The sequence below is a fragment of the Nilaparvata lugens genome, chromosome 2 (assembly GCF_014356525.2).
Source record: "Nilaparvata lugens isolate BPH chromosome 2, ASM1435652v1, whole genome shotgun sequence".
NCBI lineage: Eukaryota > Metazoa > Arthropoda > Insecta > Hemiptera > Delphacidae > Nilaparvata > Nilaparvata lugens.
This window is the reverse complement of record NC_052505.1, coordinates 23916351-23941031: the sequence shown is the minus strand read 5'-3', so window position 1 is coordinate 23941031 and position 24681 is coordinate 23916351. Positions and strand designations below refer to the sequence as shown.

The following is a 24681-nucleotide window of genomic DNA, read 5'->3' as shown; positions in this document are numbered from 1 at the left end:
TTTGATGCTCTATTAAGTGTAGTAGTTTATAATAATTCTCATTTCAAATTACTTTGTATAGTTTCATCAATCCAGCCACACATTGACGCCCATAGTGATCTTCATCATTATAAAAATGCGAATAGTAGTGCTTTGCGTGTAATAATAAATTTAGACAATCAGAACTGTGAAAAATTTCAACCCAGCTAGAGACAACTGATAAGCCTTAACAATTTTTTACTTTGTCAAGAGAGAATGAATGTTTTTCTGAGGGAATTTCCAATCAATGTGTCATTTGATGTTCTAATTTTCTTTTTGTAGTATTTGAATTATGTCAATAAAGTTCTGTTCAATATAAGGAACATTGTTGTTGTATTATGATCAACAATCAGAGAATCACAGAAGCTAGGCATTCTTCTACGATACAGTCGTGTGATACACTCCAAACAATTAACATTCCTCACAAATAACATCCAATAGCTTCCTATTTGACCAATTCTGACAGCTTGAAGTATAATCTCATAGGCTACTAGAGAGGGATTCTCGTGTTTTAATACACAAATACTTTCTTCTAAAAAAAACAAAACATTCTTCTTAATGTTCATGGGAATAGAGCATTCTTCTAAGTTACGTTACAGGATTGGAATTCTCTATTTTTCTAGGATACTTAAAAGTTTGAGAGTTTTAGATAATATTTATAGATACATAGATATATCTATTCTACATTTATATTTTCATAATACACCTGATAAATTGGTAACGTATATGGGAGCGGGGGAGGAGAAGGTGGGAGTGAGGTGGGACTCAGTTATTCCAATTTCCATCGGACTATTTTCGTGTGGTCTACTTAAGTTATGTTACTAGATTAGAATCCCCCTATAATTAAAGGATACAAACATTTTTATTTTATATTTTTCTAGGAAAAAATATTCAATTCATTTAAAATTCTCATGCGAACACAGTTAGGTAGGAGTGAGTTGAATAGTTACCTCGGTCTTGTTGTTAGCAACAGTCTCCTCCAACGATCTGACAGCAAGCATACACATGGGGCAGGTTGGCTTTACATTGTCAATCAGCTGCATGCAAGCGCCAATCTTCGGGCAGACCTACCAAATTGAAAAACACAATTAACATCTTCCATTTACAAAATATTCACCTTCAATCATAGGCTGACTTGAAAAATACAAAATACATCACAGTTGAATAAAGTCACATCATAGTTGAAAATAATATAGTTTCAACATTGAAAATTCAAGTTCATTCATTTCAATTAAAAATTCAAACTACTTGGTACCCCTAGCCCTAACATCACTATCAATCATAAAGTCTAGTTTAAAAAGTTGCATACGTAAGTGAATAATATCGGGGCAACGAGTTTCGCTCGTTATTTATTTTTTGACTTTTGATAAACCGAACACAATTCTTTAAAATGATTGGGGAAGTACTAACAGACACAGCCCAAAACTGTTATACACTAAAAATAGTCCAGAAAGTAGGTTATGTTCCATACACTTGAACTCAGGTTCAATTTTCTGTTCAAACATTTGAAAAGAAAAAATTATAATTTAGATTATATACAAACCAAATTGAATAACAAAATAACACTCACTAATCACTTGGAATAGTCAAATAATGATTAACTTTGAAAATTATGATATACTCTAGTTTAGGACGATTATCATGTCATGTCAACAAATCAGATTATGTTGATCAAATCGATTAAAAATTGTCTAGCTAGATAAAATTTCTCGCTGATTGATTATGATTACACAGCTGGAAATAATAATTCTGTCACTCTCCCACACAGGCACACGCATCTTCTGTTATCGAGAGACGACGAAATTATCATCCGTTTTCCAAGGGTGAATTATCCTTTTGATGTCGTTCAGCGAGTTTTCCAAAAGAATGAGACCTAGTGCAAACAAATCTTTATATCATAAACCTACTATGTTCCAAATTTCGTGAAAATCGTTAGAGCAGTTTTCGAAATCCGTAAAACATAAATAACCAGATATAAAAATAACCAGATACATACAAAAATTGCTCGCTTAATATAATAGGATATTATGGAATGGTAGTTGAATATGGTAAGTTAGTACTAGTGAATATCTGTCAGATATTAATAGATACACAATATTCAGAAACGTTTTGTTTAGGAGGCAGCTTAGGAATAGTGAGGGCCACGTCATAATGGCAGTGAAGAAAGATAGAAGAGCAGCGTTGCCGATTCTCTGCCTTGTCACTGCCTTTTATAGAGGATAGCTGATACCGGTGTAACTGATGAAATATTAAATGTTCTGTCTTGTTTAAAATAATCAATTATTTCTTTCGTCAAAAAATATATTTTTCAATGATGTAATAACAAATTTTCAATATTTTTGATGGTTCAATTTTATGAAGGCATGCTCCTACCTGACTGGGATCAATGCGCTGCGCCAAGAGGGCAATGAACGCGTCTCCATACTCGGCGACAAACTTGGAGCACTGGCTGGCGACTGTTGAGGCCATCTTGAGACACACCTGGTCCACGACCTTCTTGATCTCCTGTTCGTTGGCTGGCAGAGTGATCTGCTGCTGTGTGAAGTGCAGGAACAGCTCGCACAGTTCGCAGGCCTCGCTGGCACGTGACACGGCCTTCTGGTTGTAGACGGCTGTCGTGGGAATCACTGGGAACATGCGCTCGATCGGCAAGTCCACTAGTTTCGTCTTCTCCTTCTCTTCCTGCAACGAAAAATCAACGGGTTAGTAATCGAAAACAACTTACATTCACTAGCTCTTTCTGGAGTTGGTCGGACAGATAAATAGACGAGTTAGTTTACAAGAATTATTCCAGGATAGGAGTCATTTCAAGAGGCAACTTCATTACATTTTCCTTTCATTCCACCATCATCGCTAGAAACAGGACTGCTTTTGTTGCATAATATAGATTCCTCCTAAATTCCCGTGTCGCTTCTCACAGTGGCCGGATTATAGAAGTTAAGCTGAGTTTTCGTTTTTGCGTAAATAACGTCGTCGACAGGGTGATGATCTCAGGTTGGGTAGATTTAAATTTGTCTAAATAGCCCAAAACATTATGTTCAATTATGTTTCAATGAGGGAGGTTGAGTTTATACTATTTTATACTTTTAAATGGCAATATGTTGATCACTATTAAAAATGTTTTGATTCTTGAATAACAAACACAAATAATGAAAAGATATTTTTGATCAGCTGTTTTGGCACACTTAAAATTTGGACAATATCAATGTCAAACTCAACAATGCTTGTCGTCGACTACGGAAGTTTACGCACAAACGAAAATGCACCTTGAGGCAGAAAAGGTTGATGAAACAAAAAAATCAACGGGTTGAATTACAAAAAAAAAAGGAATAAAAAAAATCATGAATATTGAGACTAACATTCTGTTTCTAGAGTTAAGATGGAAAACGTTGATACAATAGAAAAATCAACAGGTTAGTTTACAAAAAGAGTAAAAAACTTACTGAATATTGAGATTTCTCTTTCTAGAGGTAAGGTAGTAAAGGTTGGTGAGACAGAAAAATCAACAAGTTAATTAGGCTAACAAAAACAACTGAACGTGAAATTGGATGTATATTGGAAGAACTAAACATCTCTTCTTTCTGGAGTATCTAATCATAGAATAAGAATAAATCCCATGGTATAGGACGTTTACGTTTCAAATTTCACTGTTTGTTCAAGCCGATTGTTGTAGATTACTGTCGACTATTTTCGATCATTAGGTACTGTCTTTGGGTGAGAGTGTATGAACGGCACAGTATGATACCCCCATCACATATCTTCACAAGAAAGAACAACGTCGACTATCGGCTAGAACAAACAGATGAATTTGAAACATGAACGCCCTCTACGATGGGATATGGTTTTATGCTACTCTTTCTCTATGATTTAGATAGTCAAGAAGGAAGAGATGTTTAGTGCTTTTAATGTCGACTATCGGCTAGAACAAACAGATGAATTTGAAACATGAACGCCCTCTACGATGGGATATGGTTTTATGCTACTCTTTCTCTATGATTTAGATAGTCAAGAAGGAAGAGATGTTTAGTGCTTTTAATATACTTTTAATCCCACAAAACATTCAGCTGCTTATTGTTAACTAGTTGATTTTTCTCTCACCAACCTTTTCTGCCTTACCTCTAGAAAGAGAAATCTCAACAATCACCAAGTTCTTTCATCTTTTTTCAAGTAACCAGTTGATTTTGATGTTTTACCAACCTTTTCTACCTTACCTCTAGAAAGAGAACGTTAGTCTCATTTGATAGTTAATTCTTTAATATATTTGAAGACTTCACAAAAATGTAGTGAAATCCAAAATTCAAACTGGTCAGCATACCTCATGAATAAATTCAAATTTCATAAAGTTGTTTTTGTAATCTAACCCGTCGATTTTTCTGTTTCACCAACCTTTTCCCTCTCACCACTATAATCCGGCCGCTGTAAGAAGTAACACGGGAATGTAGAAAGAATCTATATTATGCAAAACAGCCCTGTTGCAATTATGGGAGCATGAAAGAGAAATGTGACGAAATTAGCGTACCTCTTGGAATAATTTCTGTAAGACTCAACTCACATTTACGCGACTCAAGTCGAGAAGAGACTGCGACTCTAGTCTCTTCACGATACAGCATGTGTTTTCAAATGGTGACACTCAGACCAGTCAATTCTAGTCTCCGCGAACTCACGACTGTTATACTGAGTCGAGCGTCGACTTGACATGTTGGTCGAGCCTCGACTTGAGTTGCATAGCACCATGCATTTTTAATGAAAGTGAGGTTATGTTTTATGAAAGTGATGTTTTATCATCTCAATACTAAGAATTAGATAAGACGATATATTCATAGTAATTATTATTAAATTTGTTACATGCGCAGTAGTATCGAATTTTATCTCATATCTTTAATAATGTAAGGTTAGAAATGGAGTAGCATAGAACTGAAGTGGTGACATTGAGCAAAAAAGTCGTAAGGTCAAGAGACTGGAGTATCCTCGACTGGAGTCGTACGATTTGAGTCGAGATAGTGTGAGTTGAGTCTAAACCAACTTTTTCTACCTTACCTCTAGAAAGAGAATATTAATATCAATATTCATGAAGTTTAATCTCAATCTACTTAGGTATCTTTTTTGTATGAGATCATTGAGATCCATTTAGATGTATTTTCTACTTGAGATCCATTTAGATTGCCAACCTACCAACCAATTTACAAGCAATAAACAAAATACAGCAATCACTAACCATTTCTTCCCTCTTGAGTTTCTCGTAGAGGAGGTCCATCTTGGCGTTGTTGCAGAGTCCGGCGGTGGCGCAGACAATCTGTGGGTTCATCTGCGAGGACAGCGCCTCCACCAGCTCCGGTACAAACTCATCCACCACTTTGATGCACTCCTTGCGCGCCATCTTCACCGGGATCAGATTGCACGAGCCCTCAAACACTTCCTTCAGTTCCTCCTGCACAAACAAACAGAATGATTCTTAACTGATCTAACTTAACTATCTGTGGGATAAAAATGTAGATTAGTGCCCCATTAAACAGTCATTGACACACACACATCACAGGTCATGGATATTTCATCGGTAGACTGGCTGGCCGCTATGTCTTCGTATAAAATGAGTTCTGCTATCCAGAGATTGTCAGTTTGGTGTAAGGGTTTGGTGTAAGCATTCCTGACTAGCAATTAGAAGGTACCGGGTTCGATTCCCGGGCTGGCAAATAAATTTGCAATGCTTTACAATCACAATCATTGAAACCATATAGGCATAATAACTTATTGACTTGTAATCTGTTATGTATTATTATTAAATGAAAATCCAAATTAAATACTGTAATTCACCCCGAAGACTTCTGCTACTGAAAATATTGACAACAGGGTAAACAGCTGGATGGAAATTCGATGAGCGAAATTTTTTAATAGTAGCGCTCATCGAATTTCCATCTCTTTCCAACCCTGTTGTCAATATTTGCAGTAGCAGAAGTCTTCGGGGGTGATTTACAGCATTTAATTGGGATTTTCAATAATAATTCTTCATAAATATTTTGCCAAATTTTATCAAAGATTCGATTACCTATTAGTCCCGTATTGGATAATACCTGGTAATTATTGGTAATAATAATAATACTAATAATATTTGTTGTATATATTATCTATTACTCCATCTAAGATTTGTTGCTTTGACCAGATAAATGATAATATATATTTATATTTGACTGTGTAATGGAGCTCTTTGATTAGTCTATGTGTCAAATATTGAACTTGAAACCAATTAGCATTTACGTTCAGAGGCCATTCATGCATCATCTACGTTTAACGCTAATCTAATAAAATATCTATTATAAGCAGCCATGGGCGCATTTGAAGTAACGTGTTTCATCTCTGGTTTAAACCAATAGTTGATCTATCTCCGTTTGAAACGAGATGTTGCTTCCGGGCCTAAAGTACACCAATTGGAAAAAGTATTGAATAAAGTCCGAATTCATTTGAAAATGTTCACTATGATAATATATTAAAAATGAAGAGAATGCCAAAGAAGGAAGTGAGTTACCTGTGTCTCATTGCTGTTGAGCTGATCTCTGGCTTGTTGAATCATATCCTTACAAACTTTGCAAATTTCGCCGTTGTCTTCAGCCAGCTTCGTCTGCTCCCAGGTTGGAATGCAGAGCTTCACTGGCACTTTGCAATCCTTGCTGGTTCTGCAAAACCATTTGCCAATATTAGAAATAATTAAAAATATGAAGACAACGATAGAACAAAACCAATTGAGTGTGCTATTGATGAGATCTATGAAATAAGACTAGAATGATGATTGATGAAATAAGACTAGAAAAGTAGAATGCAATCAAATTCTTCGTCCCGATCTATGAAAACTTACAATACACAAATGCAAAATCTATAAAATCTTGAGCTGCATACAGATAACTAACTACATAATGGGAATGTAAAATATCCAATAACTGTATCATGAATCCCCTAAGAAGAATATAGATTAAATAGGAAATTTATAAAGCTGTTATAATTGTTCACATTTTCAACAACAACATTACCTTGTCAAATGTTTCCTCAAGTTGGTATTGACCTGTATAGATCCAAGTCAGTCTGTTACCAGCTATGAGCACTACACCAATGTGTCATTACACACTTGTATCTTTCATGTGGAAGATATGGAACCAACAGTTTCTTATACAGAACAAATGAACATGGTGAAATCATAAAGAATTACGAAAATATACGAATAAATATTCAACAATTACCTGAAATTTGAACACCAGTAGTTCGGTCCCCATGTGCACTTGTTAGCTCCAAGAAGGTGAAGTCCATCTGTTGGATCAACAGAGAAAAGCTTTTTATAATAAACAATTTCTCAATAATAAGTTTAAAGAAAATTAAAATCACAAGATCAATCACAGATCAAGAAAACCTATACTTGATAGATAGATAGATAGATAGGCTGCCTTTATTTTAACCTGGAGGGCGAAGTTAGGGCGCAGCCGGCCCTCTCTCCCACTTAACCCTCCTATACAATTCTAATGCATCTACATCAAAACATAATGAAATAATCTCTTAAATATAATAATAAGTAATATGATAGAAAAAAATATATATATATATGTATATAATATAAATCAATAATTGAAAAAAAAAAAAACAATTTCATTCAATTTAGTAGAATATATTTTAGACTGAAAGAAAATAAAAAAAAAAAAGTTAGAAAATAGAGTTATAGGAAATTTTTTTTAATTTTTAAGCAAGAAACAAGAAAATTTCACGCAAACACACACCTTCCACACAAGCAAACACACCACGCATACACACCTCCTCATCCTATGCCCCGATCGCCCTCCCTCAGCCACGCCAAGACCTCCGCGCCGAACAGTGTCCGCCTCTCCACACTCCTCAAAGATGCGGGTAAGCCATTCCACAGTCTGCAAGCGGTCACACAGAACGACCTATTATATGTCACAGTGCGATGGATGGGAATGCTCAACAGGCTCGCACCATGCCTCGTATCTCTTCTGTTGATTCCAGCCTGGCAGAAAACTTTTCAAACAATCGTTCAACAATATTGTCGAGGTGATTGTCCTCCGCAAGAAATTCAGATATTGTGTCCCGAATCAGCTGTTTTCCGCAAGCCGGCCCCTCACTGGTGGATGATGAGGAGGAGCGGGGTCGAGGAGCTCCGGCCGGGCTGTTGTTGCCTTGAGCCTTATCTTTGCCGGTAAGCTGCTTGCTACGCGTTCCTTGAGAAATCATGTCGAACAACAAAAATATATTCACGTATTCCACAAAAACTATTGTACGAATCAATTCGAAACTTCGTGATCACAATCAACTTCACCACTATTAACTCTATGCCAAATATCAATCCTGCAAGTCGCAAAGTACCCGAGTTATTTTCGAATAAACAGGAGCTGAAAAACAGTACGTCAGGCCGTTCTCATTCTTATCTCTCACTCTATGTTGATTGTACAACATAAAAAAAATCTCAATGATGGAATTACATGGAACGAGAACATAGACAAAATTCAAAATGATTTACTTACGTGTAGAATCATCTTTATGCAGTTCAGGCTTATCCTTGTTCTTTGCCACTTCAATAGCCTTGGCTTCATCACGTCCGATAACAGGGAGCTGAAAATTTAAAATCGTTGTCAAATCAATATCGCATCAAAGTTGAAAGAGATCATAAATTAATATCGACAAAATAACAGTATACAGACAATTATAGAAAGAAATTGTGAAGTTGCATAACGCATTGAAATTACAGAACAACAAAAAGACAAAACAGATAAACTGATATAAAACAAGTTAAGCTGTTTTTAAGGCATATTTGTGTCTGTATTCATGACATAGTTACTAAAAAGTCGTTGTTAATTATAAAAAATAACAAATGATGGCGAATGATAGTAGAATAATTATTTTCAGTTGCACGAGGTCGTTGGCATCTAAAGTAATGATACAGTTCCAACATTGTGAGCACATGGCATCATCCCATACTTCTTATAATCTCTTATGAATCTCTTCTTATGAATCTGTTATTATTACTATTGTATTTTTATAACTTAATAGTCAAAAAACACTCACATTCTTTTGTGTGCCACAACAAAAAAATGTGAGTGTTTTTTTCACTTTAATGTTATAAAAATAGAATAGTAATAATATTACTGAAAACAAGATGGATAACCAACAACGAATCTGATATTGTGGGCTGATCATGTACCAAAATCACAGGTCCTCTCTTATGAAAGGAGATCAATTTCCTCCAAAAACTTCAATTTTAATCGTATAGCAAACATTAATATTTGGATGAGGATATGAGAAAAAATATTTTACTTACATCCTTGGAAATTTTGGGGCAGATCTTGATTTCAGTGCACAGTTCCTTTCCATCAAGCTCTTCGGTCAAGAACATGTAGATGATCTCGAAGTACTGGTCCACCATTTCGGAGCACTACAAACAAATAAAATGAAACATTTCCATTGAATTCAAGAAATTCTGAATGTTATTACTGAATAATACATAATTCAATAAAAAGAAGTATTTTTTCCCAGTACTAGTCCTACGGATATAAAATAATCTTAGAGTGTATAATTCAAAAACGTGAAAGTGACACATAACCTAGCTACATTTGGACTGACGTATGCATTAGAATTGGGCTCAAGCCTGTGGTACTTTTCTGGAAGTTGTGTATGTTGAATGATTGAATAAAGAAATAAATAGAGTGAGGAGACTTGTCAACAGGAGCTTCAGTATGAGAATTAAGAACTGTAAGATGAATAAATGAATCACTATTCTACTCTGTAGCGGATTACATTGAGGCTGACAAAAGCACTATATGAATTTCAAGTGATGAATCCGATGATATGGCCAAAATGGCAATCTTGATCAAAATGTGTAAAATAAATGGAAAATAAAACGTTTCTACTTTCTTCAGTTGTTGAAACTGAATCTGCAAACTCGATTTCTGAAAATAGAACATAGTCGAGACAAAAATAGACAAAAATTTTTAAATAGGATTTTTAAAATAATTTTAAAATGTTCTATTATTGTGAAACAAATTAAACAATAAATATTATGTTCTTGTTCATAGTCTTCATATTATTTTTCAATATTATCTTCTTCATAATATTTTACAATATTATCTTCTGACCAACTTGTCATAACAATTTGTCAAATGTTTATAATAAATTAAATGCAAATGTTAACTTTCACATTAACAGTATTATTCTATGTTAATCTTTCATACTGTAGTTTTTTGGGAAATAAATTTCAATTTAATACAAATTGTATACGATAATGATAATTGTAAATAATATAATAATATGATTATTATCATTTAGAGGGCATTGGCCTATGTGCTCTTTTTCCGATTATTGGTTTAATCGATTCGCCATGTTGTTTTTAGTAGTATCAGGAAGTTTCAACGTATAATCTCGAAAATTGAGAACTCTATAAGTGTTTTTGTATCTCCATGCACAGGTATATTTGAAGCTTTATATTTTCATAAAATTCCTAAATTTGAAGTCAGCATCAGGAGAGCTTGTTTAGATTCAGAGAATTATAACTGTTTTTAAATAGGTTTTTGAAACAGAGAATTTCTAATAGGCTCTGAAGTGGTCTGGGCATATTTAAATAATATCAGAAGAAAATCTTTAAATTTATTTTACTTTAAACACAATTTTTGCGTATGTGCCCATTTTCCGGAAATGGTCTCTATATTATAAACAATATGAATTAATAATTCATATTACATGTAACTACAGTATAATTCATAGTACATGTTACTACAGTATAATTCAATTAAAATATATATCCATATCTCATTTTAGTATAAATTTGGAATAATGTAGGCATGTATTACCTCTTGCCTATAGTTTCCGAGTTGGTTGCAGAGTCCGTTGAGCACTTTGTGGAATTCGGCCTTGGTCGTGTTGGCGATCACAATGTCCCTGAGGTGTTGCACCACGGCCACACAGAAGTCACACGTCTCGTCATTGGCCGCCTTGGGCGCGTCTTTTTGCGCCTGAATCAGGTCCTAAACCAGTGCAAAACAACATCCTAAATCAGTATCATTTCTGGAAATTTCAATACGAACTCAACAATGAATCAACAACTATTTATCTACTCATTTGATGAGACACAAATCATGTGAATGTTTGGGAAAGGTAAATAACGATTAAATAAAAAGACTAGAGTTTACCACAGATGATGGTGTGACAACTGAAACCGGTCTTTCTATTTTCTTAATAAAATCTGTAGTTTTGACTATTTTCTAGTATTTTTATTTAATATGAATAATTACCACAATATCAACTTCACAACTACGGTACACAGAAAGTATATAACTATAGTGAGGTTCACTCAAAAATTGTCAGCATTTCTGAAAATTGAATAAAAAGATTGTCTACATCAATGCTTCTCAACGCTGACACCTTGAAGTGAATCTAACTACAACATAGAATAATGAATGCAAAAGTGAGTTCACTTACAAAATACTGATTTTGTAAATTTTCAAACATTTAAGAACTCTTGAGCTATCAGAACTCTTGAGCTATCAGAACTCTTGAGCTATCACAATTTTATTCTTGTATAAAATTCTTGCATCAGATAGGAATGAGCTTACATAGGCAACAAAGGCCTGTGCGTAAGCTCGAGTTATCGTAACAATATTTGTTATATCTATAATTATAAAGAGAGATCTCAATTTTTATTAGAGATCTAAACTACATTAAAATAATTTTCAATTATGAAACTATAATCCCCGTGCATTAAGAAGGGATAAAAAATATAAAGTGGAAAACTGAATTATAAATAACTTTAAATTTAGAAATAAAAGATGATGAAAACCAAGGAATAGCGAGGAAGGCTACAATTTAAATAACAAATTCAAGTCAGGAAAAACAGATCAGACAAGCATGACAGAACTGAAAAAAAAATCTCTCTGAAGGCGCCCAAATTGAATCATACACGCGCACCCCCAGTAACAATGAGTGAGACGGCATTATCCTCACTGATATCAAACAGCCAGTTCTTCAAGTGCCACTTGAACGCAGAGTTCGAAACTACATCCAACAATCTATTCTGGTTGGAACGGAGAAGGAAATTTCGGAATAAAATATGAGAAATGTAAAAGCAATTTGTCATTGAAAACGATCTTGTTTGTTGTATTGTGTTTATACCTACTGCTGATGCATATCTTGTATTGTATGAATGTTCTGTAGGAGTAAATATTGAATGGGAATTATTATAGATGTAGATCAACAGATCTTTTATGAAAAGTTTTCTCAGTGACAAAACTCTGGACTCACTAAAAAGTAACGCAGAGGAATATCTTCTATTCTTTTTTAAACCTGCCTTAAGAATTGATTTCTGAACAGTCTCCAATCTGCTAATGTGCACCTGGTAGGCAGCACCCCAGGCCAGTATACCATATGATAGCAATGACTGGACGAATGCATGATACATCTGTCTAATTTCCCTGGCATTTAAAACATCACTGAGACACCTGAATGCATATATATATTTTCTTAATTTAGACAATAAGAAGTTGGTATGTTCTGCCCATCTCACTCTCGAATCAAACACCACCCCCAGATACTTATAAGAAGAAACTCTCTGTATCACTTCACAAGAACAAGCATTCCTCTCATCAACTCCACATTCGTGAATTTTCAATGGATGTAAATTGGAATCTGAGTTATTACTTAGACTAATGGGCATAAACTTGGTTTTTGCAATATTAAGAGAGAGGGTATTCTGATCCAACCATTTCTTGATAGATCTTAGGTCAGACTCAGCTCTATCACGAGCCTCCTCCCAAGTTCTCCCTTCAACAAAAATTAAAGTGTCATCTGCAAAAAGAAATAGCCTCCCATGTAAATTTAATCTGGAAATGTTATTGATATATATGAGAAATAGTAAGGGCCCGAGAGTGCTTCCCTGTACCACCGCAAAGTCGACAGGAAGCTCATTACCATTTACTCTACTAATTGAAACACACTGCCTCCTTCCAGATAAATAACTAGTAAACCATGCAAGCGCATTCCCAGTGACACCCAAGGCTGACAATTTTCTGATAAGGTTCCTCCGATCAATACTATCAAAAGCTTTTTTGAGGTCAAGGAAGATTAAGATTGGATGCATATTATTAGATAGAGAAAAATGAAGCTGCTTGTTTACATCAAACAATATATCCGAAACATTTTTGTCACCTCTAAAACCGTATTGGCATTCTGACAGAATGCCGTTAGTCGCAAGATAACTAACAAGTTGTTCTTTTACAATTCTTTCAAGAACCTTCGAAAAAACACTTAAAAGAGAAATAGGCCGAAAGTTGTTTTTGTCAGTAAAAATACCAGACTTATGCAAGGGAAACACTTTGGCAACTTTAAAAATATCAGGAAAAACTCCAGTCTCCAAGCGAACATTAATATTTGGATGAATATGAGAAAAGATATTTGACTTACATCCTTGGAAATTTTGGGGCAGATCCTGATTTCAGTGCACAGTTCCTTTCCATCAAGCTCTTCGGTCAAGAACATGTAGATGATCTCGAAGTACTGGTCCACCATTTCGGAGCACTACAAACAAAAAAAAATTGAACATTTCCATTGAATTACTGAATAATACATAATTCAATAGAAAGGAGTAACTTTTCCCAGTACTAGTCCTACGGATTTATAATAATCTTATAGTGTATAATTAAAAAAACGTGAAAGTGACACATAGATGCATAACCTAAGCTACATTTGGACTGTCGTATGCATTGGAATTGGGACCGTTTCGGGCTCGAGTCTGTGGTACCATAGAAAAACGATAGCATACGATTACGCTGTTTCTCTATGGTGGTACTTTTCTGGAAGTTGTGCTACGTTAAATGATTTAATAAATAAAATACGAGTGAGGAGCCTCAACGACAGCAGCTTCAGTATGAGAATTAAGAACTGTAAGATAAAGAATAATTGAATCACTATTCTACTCTGTGGGGGATTACATTGAGGCTGACAAAAGCACTATCTTAATTTCAAGTGATGAATCTGATGATTGCCAAAATGTCAATCTTGTTCAAAATGAATGTGTAAAAATAAATGAAAAATAAAACGTTTCTACTTTTTTCAATTGTTGAAACTGAATCTGCGAACTCGATTTCTGAAAATAGAACATAGTCCAGACAAAAATAGGCGTTTTTAAATAGGATTTTTAAAATCATTTTAAAATGTTCTATTATTGTGAAACAAATTAAATAAATATAATATTTATTATGTTCTTGTTCATAGTCTTCATATTATTTTTCAATATTATCTTCTTCATAATATTTTACAATATTATCTTCTGACCAACTTGTCATAACAATTTGTCAAATGTTTATAATAAATTAAATGCAAATGTTAACTTTCACATTAACAGTATTATTCTATGTTAATCTTTTATACTGTAGTTTTTTGGGAAATAAATTTCAATTTAATACAAATTGTATACGATAATGATAATTGTAAATAATATATTATATGATTATTACCATTTAGAGGGCATTGGCCTATGTGCTCTTTTTCCGATTATTGGTTTAATCGATTCGCCATGTTGTTTTTTAGTAGTATCAGGAAGTTTCAACGTATAATCTCGAGAATTGAGAACTCTATGAGTGTTTTTGTATCTCCATGCACTGGTATTTGAAGCTTTATATTTTCATAAAATTCCTAAATTTGAAGTCAGCATCAGAGAGCTTGTTTAGATTCAGAGAATTATAACTGTTTTTAATAGGTTTTTGAAACAGAGAATTTTTAATAGGCTCTGAAGTGGTCTGGGCATATTTAAATTTTGGACAGAAATGTCCACCACTCTACCATTCAACCACGTAACTAACTGAACTAACTTTTCAGTACGTATCAACTCATTTGTAAATTACATTATTATCTTAACGAACATTGAAAAAACTTTAGTGCCATATCAAAGTCCTTCAAAACCTTCTAATGCAGCGAACGAACTAAAAAAATTTCAATATCCCTGATATTTATCTCATTTTACTGCATTCATATTACTTTCTCAAAACTCAATTTCAAATGAATATTGGATGCATAATTGTAGAGTATTGGAAATTTAAGGTTTTCTACCTATAGAAATTGACGATCGTAAAAACTTGTAGCAAAATTCACTTCAAACTGACAGCACTCCTTATGTATAACATCAATGCTACCCATTCAAACAATGCTGACAATTTTATGTGAATCTAACAACAAGATATACTAAAGTGAAAAGCCTCAACCCTTGAAGCTGAATTCCCACATATGAGTGACAGCGAAAGTGACCGGCACAGTGAAAGTATAATTTCATTGAACTCTGATTGTACTGTTCACACTCATCATGAGCGAGCGAGTATGAATAGTCCCATTAGAGCTTAAAGGGATAATATTCTTACTATACAGGTCACTTTCATTGATATGTAGGAATCGAGCTTGAGATTTCTACTACAGCAAATACTATTTAAAGCATTCAATGAAATTGGGATGGAAAGAAGTTTTGGACTGAAGTCTGTTTCTTTGTCCTTATGTTGATTGTGAATGATAAATAAATAAAAAATTGGATTTTCGTTTGATGTATATTATGATAATATATAGATAATATAAGTGTTACCGTAGTTGGCACTTGGAAATGAATTCTCTTGTTGCAGTCGGGAATGTAGTGACAGAAGTCCTGAGGTTTGGCTGCCTTGATCCTTTCGTTGATCAAATTGAAGTTCGTCTGGACAAGAGCTGAACAGAAGTCTGAGAACGAACTAAGTTGGCCACAAAGCTGCAAAAATAGGTAAAAAATATGATTCAATATAAAATTATAATTTAAATATGAAAATTTTATACTTTTATATATTATTATAATGTAAATATAAAATCATTATTCTCAATCTACGAATATTATTAATTGGTCTTGATAAAGGAAATCAATTCAATAACAGTGTCACAGACAAACTACAGGGACAGCAGCAATATTTATTTATTTATTCGTAGATATTGGCAAGGATGGATAGTCTCATTATTACCATTACTAGAACAATGGATAGGGAGGAATAAAAAGAAATCCATCCCAAAAAAGCTTGAAAAAGCTCAAGAGATACTGACCCGCTCTGAAGTAGTAACGTTACAGTCCCAAACGAGTCCCGACGTTGGGAGTGGGTTTAGCCAGTAGTTTGTTTCCACAAGAGCCTAGCACAGCGTGTGTAATCTCAAGGCATTTTCACCCTCATAGAAAATAAATTATCAAGCATATGGCACAGAGTGCAGTGTGAAACTTATTTTGAAACATACTTAGATATGAGGTGTGAGATTATTCATCAAAAGCACGGTGACGTACTTGACAAAATTATCTAATATTCATTTTAGTCCATATTTATCCAGTTTAATTTCATTTTTGAATAATTCAAACTATCTTTGAAGTCTTCCATATAAACAACTCAGTGAGCATTTATCTAGAAGGTGGAATATGCTATCCATTGTATGAAAATTATGCAAATTCATTAATTGAATAAGATTGCAAGTAGATTAACAACGTATCTTATTGCCACGGCACAAGTGTAAAGTGTAAAGCTTATGTGGGTATCATCTATAGTGAGATTCTAAAATGTCTGCATTACTCTTATACAGAGTGAGTTATATGTATGGGAACCCTTTATAAGATGGAGACTGTTGTAGATATAATACTGAAGCTTTCAGGGTACGTTATTGGTCGAATACTCTACCTTTTGAGGTACAACTGAACTTCAACCCCTCATAAAGGGAGTGACTTAGAGGTTGTAACTCGAATATTTTAAATGTAAACACCCATTTCGTGGTACATAATTTTAAAGGTCTTTTTAAAACAAGAGAAATGGCATCAATAAAAATGTTAATGGCGGCTGATTGAAGTTTTAGTTTTTAAATAAATGAGGGGTTGTAACTCAAATATTTTAAATGTAAACACCCATTGTGTGGTACATACTTTTAAAGGCCTTTTCGAAACAAAAAAGATGAGATCAATAAAAGTGTTCTTTGATACTTGTTTTTAAAATGTTAAAGTTTTAGTTTTTGAAGAAATGATCGATAAAGTTCAATCAGCCGCCATTTTGGAAAATAAGTATAGAAAATTTTTATTGTTTCCATCTTTCTTGTTTTAAAAAGACTTTTAAAATTATGTACCACGCAATGGGTGTTTACATTTAAAATATTCGAGCTACAACCCCTAAGTCTGAAAATAGATGTACCTTACACAAGACTAAAAAAATTATTAACTAGTCCTAATCATGTACCCTTGAAACTTTTTAATATTCTGCCAGACTCAGCCAGAAACTTGCCTTTAACACCCATTAAAGCTTGAAAACCTTCTCTTACAGTACCCACTATACTCACTTTCTGATTTCCTCCAGCTGCCAGTAGAGAATCATTTTTTGGAAACTATACGTAATAGTACTCTGTAGTCTTTCTCTAACTTTATATTTTTATGTGTTTACATTTAAGTGATGCATTATGTACGTGGGATTATTTTGCTCTTGATATTATTGTTTTATTGACATATATGAAGGAAACCTTAAATAGAGTTTTCCAATATGCATTGTTTGTGTCCTGAATGGAATGTAACTTTTATTCTGTTATTTTATTTAATGTATAATTTGACGTATGCACTAAAGGAATAAAAATAATTCTTATTCTTCTTACTCTTATTCTTATTCTAAGTCACCCCCTTATGAGGGGTTGAAATTCAGTTGTAGTACGTCAAAAGGTAGAGTATTTGACCAATAACTTATCGTGAGAGTTACAGTATTATATATATACAACAGTCTCCAACTTATTGAAGAGTTCCCATACAAATTACTTACTCTGTATATTATCAATGCTCTCCATTCAAACATTGCTGACAGTCCAAAGTGAATCTCTTTAAAAAAAATTGATACATAATTGAAAGAAAAAGACTTTGATGTTGTCAATACCAACGTATAGGTAACGTAGATGTTGTTGGTATTGACAGCATCAACGTCGTATTCTGTCAATAATGTAGAAATACCACTACATCTCATACCATACAATCAAAATGAATACAGTTTATAGCTGATGGATTTGATTTTTTTTTTTAATCACATTTGAATGGTCCATGCAGGAGACAAGGATGAGGTGGTTTGGGCATGTACAGCGACGGGAGGAGGATTATGTTGGATGAAGAGTGCAGGATTTGGTTTTGGATGGTGTGAGAGGACGAGGTAGACCTATGATGAGGTGGGGAGATAGAATAGCGGCTGACTTGCGGGAGAGTGGTTGGAGGAGAGAGGAAGCATTGGATAGGGCTTTGTGGAGAGGCAGACGAAGAGGAAGGAATGCCGACCCCATTTAAATGGGATAAGGCACAGCCAAAGAAGAAGAATGGTCACTTACCCTGAGCATTCCATTGAGGTTATCATCTGGTTTGGAATCTTCATACATATATTTGCTGGTGGTGAAGAAGGAATGGCAATTGGCGCATGTCAAATCCGTCGGTTCCGAGGTTTCACTGCTAGTGGTTGTCGAAATTTCAGTGGTCGGCGTCGTAACAGCTTCCAGAAGTGATTTCGTCTACAACAAATAATAGAAACACTTAAAATATTTTAATTGAAATCATTATTAGATAATTGTATACGATTTGTGTCTCTATTAATGTCTGAACCACATAGGTATTTTTGGTGATTTTGTGTTGGAGTTGAAGTCATCTCAAATTAAAAATCGTTCCTCTACATGTTCAGTGCTTCTTCAAGAGAACTTGGGTTTTTTACTTTACTTCACTTACAAAAAAAACTAGGCCTATATTACTGATAGGTGAAACATGTTTTCATCCAAACGTGAACTTCTTTTAAATTGGAACTATAAAATATTCCTCAAATTTCAAAAAATATTAAAATGTTCAGATTTCTATTTCCAGGGCTAATACTCAAGTTGCTACTCATGGCTGAAAACGTGTGTTTGAGAAAAAAACTGATGCTACCAGTGGATTCATTTAGAAAATAAAATTATTCAATGAATTGACTATCTTTCGTTCATTCATAAATTTCAAGAACTTAGACATCGTAATTTTATTGAAGGAATGCACAAATCTATTATAAATAATAATTCTTGGAACAACACCATATAGTAGTCTATTTTGTAATAGTATATAGATAATGAGACTGCAATAAGAATTTATTGTCACTGTCTTTTAAAAATAAAACCTAGTAGCTTAGCTTAAATAGGTTTTCAAGAAAAATGTGAAATAGAAATAATGCTCACAAACATTTGTAAACTAGTTATTAAATTATGGGAACTTTACAATATTTGCTCCGCATTCATGAAGAACGCAGCTGGGTTAAGGTTTACTTGACTCAAGAAGATTAGATAAACAATAAGATTAGTTATATTTATATTCACTCAATTTCCATGATTACAGAAGTTTCTCAACTTACAAAGGTTATTGTTATGGAATGTAATTGAAATATGAACATCCATTATTATTAATTGATATCAAATAAAATTCCATTTTAATAAAAATGTATTTTAAAACACATGAATGAGTGTTCATAGTAAATGTGTTTGATGATGATAAGTTTAAATAATATCTATAATTAAGTAATGTAATAGATAACACAATATAACACACTTTATGTTTGATCAAAATTATCCAATTACTCACTACTCTGTCACTATTGACTCACTACACAATCACTATTCTGTCTACAGAAATTGAAATATCTACTCCAGTACACATACAGTAATTGATTCTTTATTGGATCATACAATCAATGATTGATTCATCAAAAATGCTATTCCTCTCCCAAATTTAGATAAGGTTACACATAGTCCGAGATAGGTCAAGTCTTAACATTGCTTGACATAGAATATAAAACGGAATATTGATTTTTATTTACCACGACAGAATATAACTTGATAATATGACATAATTTGATAGACCAGTAAATTAAAAATAAGATTTCGACAATAGAACACAGTACAAGGACAAAACAAACTCAAATTGTAAATTTGATCATAAATATTGTTTACCTCGATTCCTCTGAAATTCAAGTAGACTTGGTTGCGTTGGCTGTTGCAGAGCATGAGTGTGGCGCAGAAAGTGTGCGGACTCACAGTCTCGATGTACTTCTGCAGCTCCGGAAGGCTTTTGTCAACCACATACTTACATTCCGGCGACAAGATTGAAGGAGCTATCAAACAGATCGTGTCAAAGATAACCTTGGCCTGATCCTGGAAGAGAATTTAGGTCAATCATTTTATTTACTCATAAAATCACAAATAATATAATTATGATCGGGAGAAAGCAACAGGATTAGTAAAAAACTGTTCTTCTACCAAATTTTGACAAACTAAGACACATCGGGAGTCCGATCTCACTAGACATCAAACCTGCATCATAGTAACATAACCTTTCGACTGTGTATTCCAAATTAAGATTTGAAGCAGTTTTGGGCAAATGCCTGTTGTTTTTACCTGGATTGCATTTGCAAATAAATAGTGAAAATCTCAAACAAAATGGTTAATACATCAGTCAATCAATCAATTGGTTTACACTACAGTGAGATCACTACAAACTGTCCTTGCATAGCTTTATAAATACCATCAATGTTAAAATTCAACGGATGCCGACACTTTCAAGTAATTCTCACAAAAGATTATTGAAGTTGAAAACAATAAGGTTTTGTCAAAACCTGTTGCTGGTGACAATTTAACGACATACATGGAATCGAGGATACAAGGATACAAATCGAGGAAACCACTGAGTTTCATAATCATCAACCAATGAGAATGTGTAATATGTAATATCTAAATGAAATCTCATATTAACACAGCCACTTCCACTTACTGCTTCTCATATTGAGAACTATCCCACTTTTTTATAATACCAATACAATATAAATACATTTTAGAATTATATTCTCTATATAATTACTTTTAGTTTCAGATTGTCAAACTCTTGAAATTCAAGGGCAAGTTGCATAAAAACTAATATTGAATTTAACCAACGTAAAATGACGTCATTGCCTCAGATTCGTTGATTGGTTCGGTTGGATGACTTCATTTCACGGTTACACATTTCAATTAGAAATCTACAGTGTAAATTCACTGTACAATCTATGGAGAATGATAAAGTTGCATAATATGCAGGAAGAAATTATGTAGGTTGAGTCAAGTTTGTCAAGAAGCCAAATTTCAAATTGCCGGGATCAAAGTAGTGGAAAGCGTGTAGAAAGTGAGACAGTATTGTGATACTATCAGTATACTGAGACGCTAATGTTTTTTTGAAACTTATTCTTCATTAGAATTGGATTCAGAAACATCAAAGATAGACTGAAGCGTTTTGCAATCAGATTCAAATATAACAAACAAAAAACTACAAATGATTTCATATAGATTTAACCAGACAAACCAACTGTTTACTTGGTAATCCAATATCGATATTTATTTAAAAAAATACAATCATTAATCAATATACAATATTGATATTACTATCGATACATCAATATATTATTATTGACATTGCGATACAATCAATCAACAAACAGTAACATTACAATACCTTATAAGAACAGTATTGCTTTCCACTCAACTAGTTCTGATAGTTCTAAGTGAATCTCACAATAGTCATTCTACTGTATTTGAATGAAAAATTGTATCTACAGAAAAGAGGAAGAGAGAATAATAATTATTCCAATAAATTATTTATTATCAACTTACAACAGTGGCGTTCTTGGCTAGGAAATCTTTGGTGTTGATAACAAAGTTCATACAGCTTTGACAATAGTGGCTCGAATCGACATCCAATGATTGTTTCTCCCAGACGGTCTGTATGCAATGATCCAAGGCGCCACATTGCTTAGCAGTCCTACAACACAATTATTGAAATTCACAATTTTACAATATACAACAAGTAATTTTGTTACATCATGTGAGTTTTAGAATTTTTGTTATAGAATTCGTCAGAATATACAACACCACTTATTACAATTCACAATTTTACAATATGCAACAAGTCAGTTTTGTTACTTCATGTAAGTTTTAGAATTTCTGTTATAGAATTCGTCAGAAAATACAACTCCAATTATTACAGTTCACAATTTTACAATATACAAGTGATTTTTGTTACATCATGTGAGTTTTAGAATTTTTGTTATAGGATTCATCGAAATAATTTGTAAGTAGTTTTAAAGATCAATAAATTACTAACAAGTCTGAATCCATCGATAGATTTCATTAATTTCAACGCAATTTTACGGTGGAATTTTATAAAATAACACCAAAAGTTGGATAATTATTAAACAGAAATGGATTGAGCTTACTGGGATCACATAGCTCACAATAGCTATTTATGTATTAAGAGCGTAATGCGCGACTTTATCGCTCGCGCAAAACAGTTATCGCAAGAGCGATAAAGAAGCAATACGCGCGAATTACATACATTTTTTCTACAACTGCCCAAACCTGTTAAATTACTTATATCGGCGGAGTTACAATTACCGACTTTTTAGTTTAAGATCTGACCTTTTGGCGAGCTGCTTGCCATCAGCTGACTGGCGAGCGTAAAGAAACTCTTCTGCGCATGCGCGAATAAATTGCGAGCGAAAAAGTAGATTCTTCTCGGAAATAAGCTGTTTTATGAGGAGAATTGAGTATGTAAATTCTTTTTTTACGCGCAGTTGTAGAAAAAAATCATTATAAGTTCCGGACGATATTGACTTAATTCTGCCAAAAGACTTCTAGATTTTGAAACAGAAATGAATTACTGAGATTGTACAGCTCACAAGACTAACACATTCAACTAAGTAGGTTGAATAATAGAACGACTTCAGAAGTTACTTTCTTGTATAGTCATGCTTTTTAAATTAATTTTATGCCTTACACTATGAAATTTGAACCACTAAAAAGGGGTAACTCCACATGAAAATTAAATTCCATATATTTCAGAATTCCAATTTTCAGGACAGAGAAGATTCCAAATCTACTTTCCATTCTTTACTTATATTAGGATTTACTTTTTCTATTTAATTATACTTATCTACTTTGACAGAGTGAAAAATGATTCAAGATCACAACGAGCATGCAATAACAAAGGATGATTTTCCATAGGCTTCTTAGGCCCATAAGCAGATACTCGGTTTAAACTGAGAAATGACGGGGGTTCGTTTTAACCACATTGAAACACATTGAGATAAATACAACCATATCTACAAGTGAACGTGGTTTAGCGTTAAACGTATATGATGCATATGGCCCTTAGTTAACCGTCAGTGAAGTCTTAGAAAACGTTTCATTGCATCACTAATCTTATAATAAACTCTTGAAAAGAAGAGAATTAAATAAATTTGGACACTGCTTCTCATATTAATACTTTCCCCACTGCTCTATAATACCAATAGCTATGTATTTGGTATACAATATAAATGCATATTACAATTCTATTTTCTACAAAATTACTTTCAGTTTCAGATTGTCAAAAACTGTTGAAATCCGAGGGCCAGTTGCATAAGAACACATATTGAATTTGACCATCGTAAAATGACGTCATTGCGTTAGATTCGTTGATTGGTTTGGTGGGATGACTTCATTTCACTGTTCACCATTTCAAGCTTAGTGAGATTCACTCCAAGATTAACATTCCTCATAAATAGCACCAATTATGACAGTCCAACGTGAATCTCACACTAGACATGAATACTACTAGAGTTTCGGATGTACACGTTAAGTCGTCGGTCCCGGCTGCCTAAAAAGCAGTCGTTAGGTCATGTCAGGGGCCCTTAAATTGATCAGTTGCGACCTGAAAACTCTGACACCAGACCTGAGCCAGCCAGGCCACTCGATATTATTATTATTACTAGAGTTAAGAATCAATGACTCTTCAACATGTACTTACAGAGGATTTTGGCACCAAACTTCGGGTCCTTTGTTACAGAGCTTCGAAAAGTTTTCCAGGACCACTTCAGGTGCGACTTTACCTTCGGGTTTCTGTGTCGGCACACAGTAACCTGAAATTGAAGCAAAACTTACTGTGAAATCGCAACAAAATCAGATTCATCATATACATAAAAAGAAGAATCTTATAATCAAGGGACGCAATTTGAATTTCCAATTTATTTATTTAAAAATATAATTTCAATAAAAACAGTTTTCATTGCTCTAGCTATTCAGTACTGGCAGTACTGATTTGCCTGGTTACTTTGATCTTCGCTATAGCTCATTTTTAAACAAGTTTTAATTTATCAAGAAAGTATATTTCGCCTCATATTAGTGTTTTGAAATAAGTTGCCAAGTGTTCTTATTCGAGTGAGCAGTTAATTTTTGTTGTGAAATCGATTCCGAATTTATAATGTTTAGCTTCTTACAAACTAACCTATTTCTTGAATGGTAGAGCAGTGAATTTTTCAAAACTCTCAACTCTCTAAGTTTCAATTCAGGACTTGTTGTTGCTGACTTCTAGTGATTGTGATTCTTATCGATAACTGACGTGTTCACTTTGACATTAAAGTTTAGCTTCAGAAGCCGGTAACCTAAAAAAGATTTTTGAGCGGGAAACCGAGTTATCGTAACCCGTTAGCTACGAAACAGCTGTTTTTGACAGTTCTAGAATGACTTTGCAACAGTTTATATTTTTCTAGATACTCAACTGACACTGACATATCTCTGCAAGCTTGACTAAGCGGTACTATAATATTATAA

At 33.7% G+C, this 24681-nt stretch overlaps 1 protein-coding gene across 1 annotated transcript in view; it reads right to left on the bottom strand.

The window, feature by feature from the left end:
* LOC111050092 overlaps nucleotides 1–24030 on the bottom strand; it is a gene marked incomplete at its 5' end in the record, with an annotated part of 42302 nt that extends 18272 nt beyond the window's left edge. The window contains 13 exons of the mRNA XM_039420021.1: nucleotides 969–1085; nucleotides 2392–2700; nucleotides 5234–5446; nucleotides 6539–6686; nucleotides 7245–7311; nucleotides 8535–8622; nucleotides 9329–9442; nucleotides 10854–11027; nucleotides 15623–15781; nucleotides 18385–18561; nucleotides 20017–20217; nucleotides 21706–21853; nucleotides 23879–24030. Of these exons, the coding sequence (XP_039275955.1) occupies nucleotides 969–1085; nucleotides 2392–2700; nucleotides 5234–5446; nucleotides 6539–6686; nucleotides 7245–7311; nucleotides 8535–8622; nucleotides 9329–9442; nucleotides 10854–11027; nucleotides 15623–15781; nucleotides 18385–18561; nucleotides 20017–20217; nucleotides 21706–21853; nucleotides 23879–24030 (2067 nt within the window). The remainder of the gene's footprint in view (nucleotides 1–968; nucleotides 1086–2391; nucleotides 2701–5233; nucleotides 5447–6538; nucleotides 6687–7244; nucleotides 7312–8534; nucleotides 8623–9328; nucleotides 9443–10853; nucleotides 11028–15622; nucleotides 15782–18384; nucleotides 18562–20016; nucleotides 20218–21705; nucleotides 21854–23878) is intronic.
* Nucleotides 24031–24681: the final 651 nt, after the last annotated feature.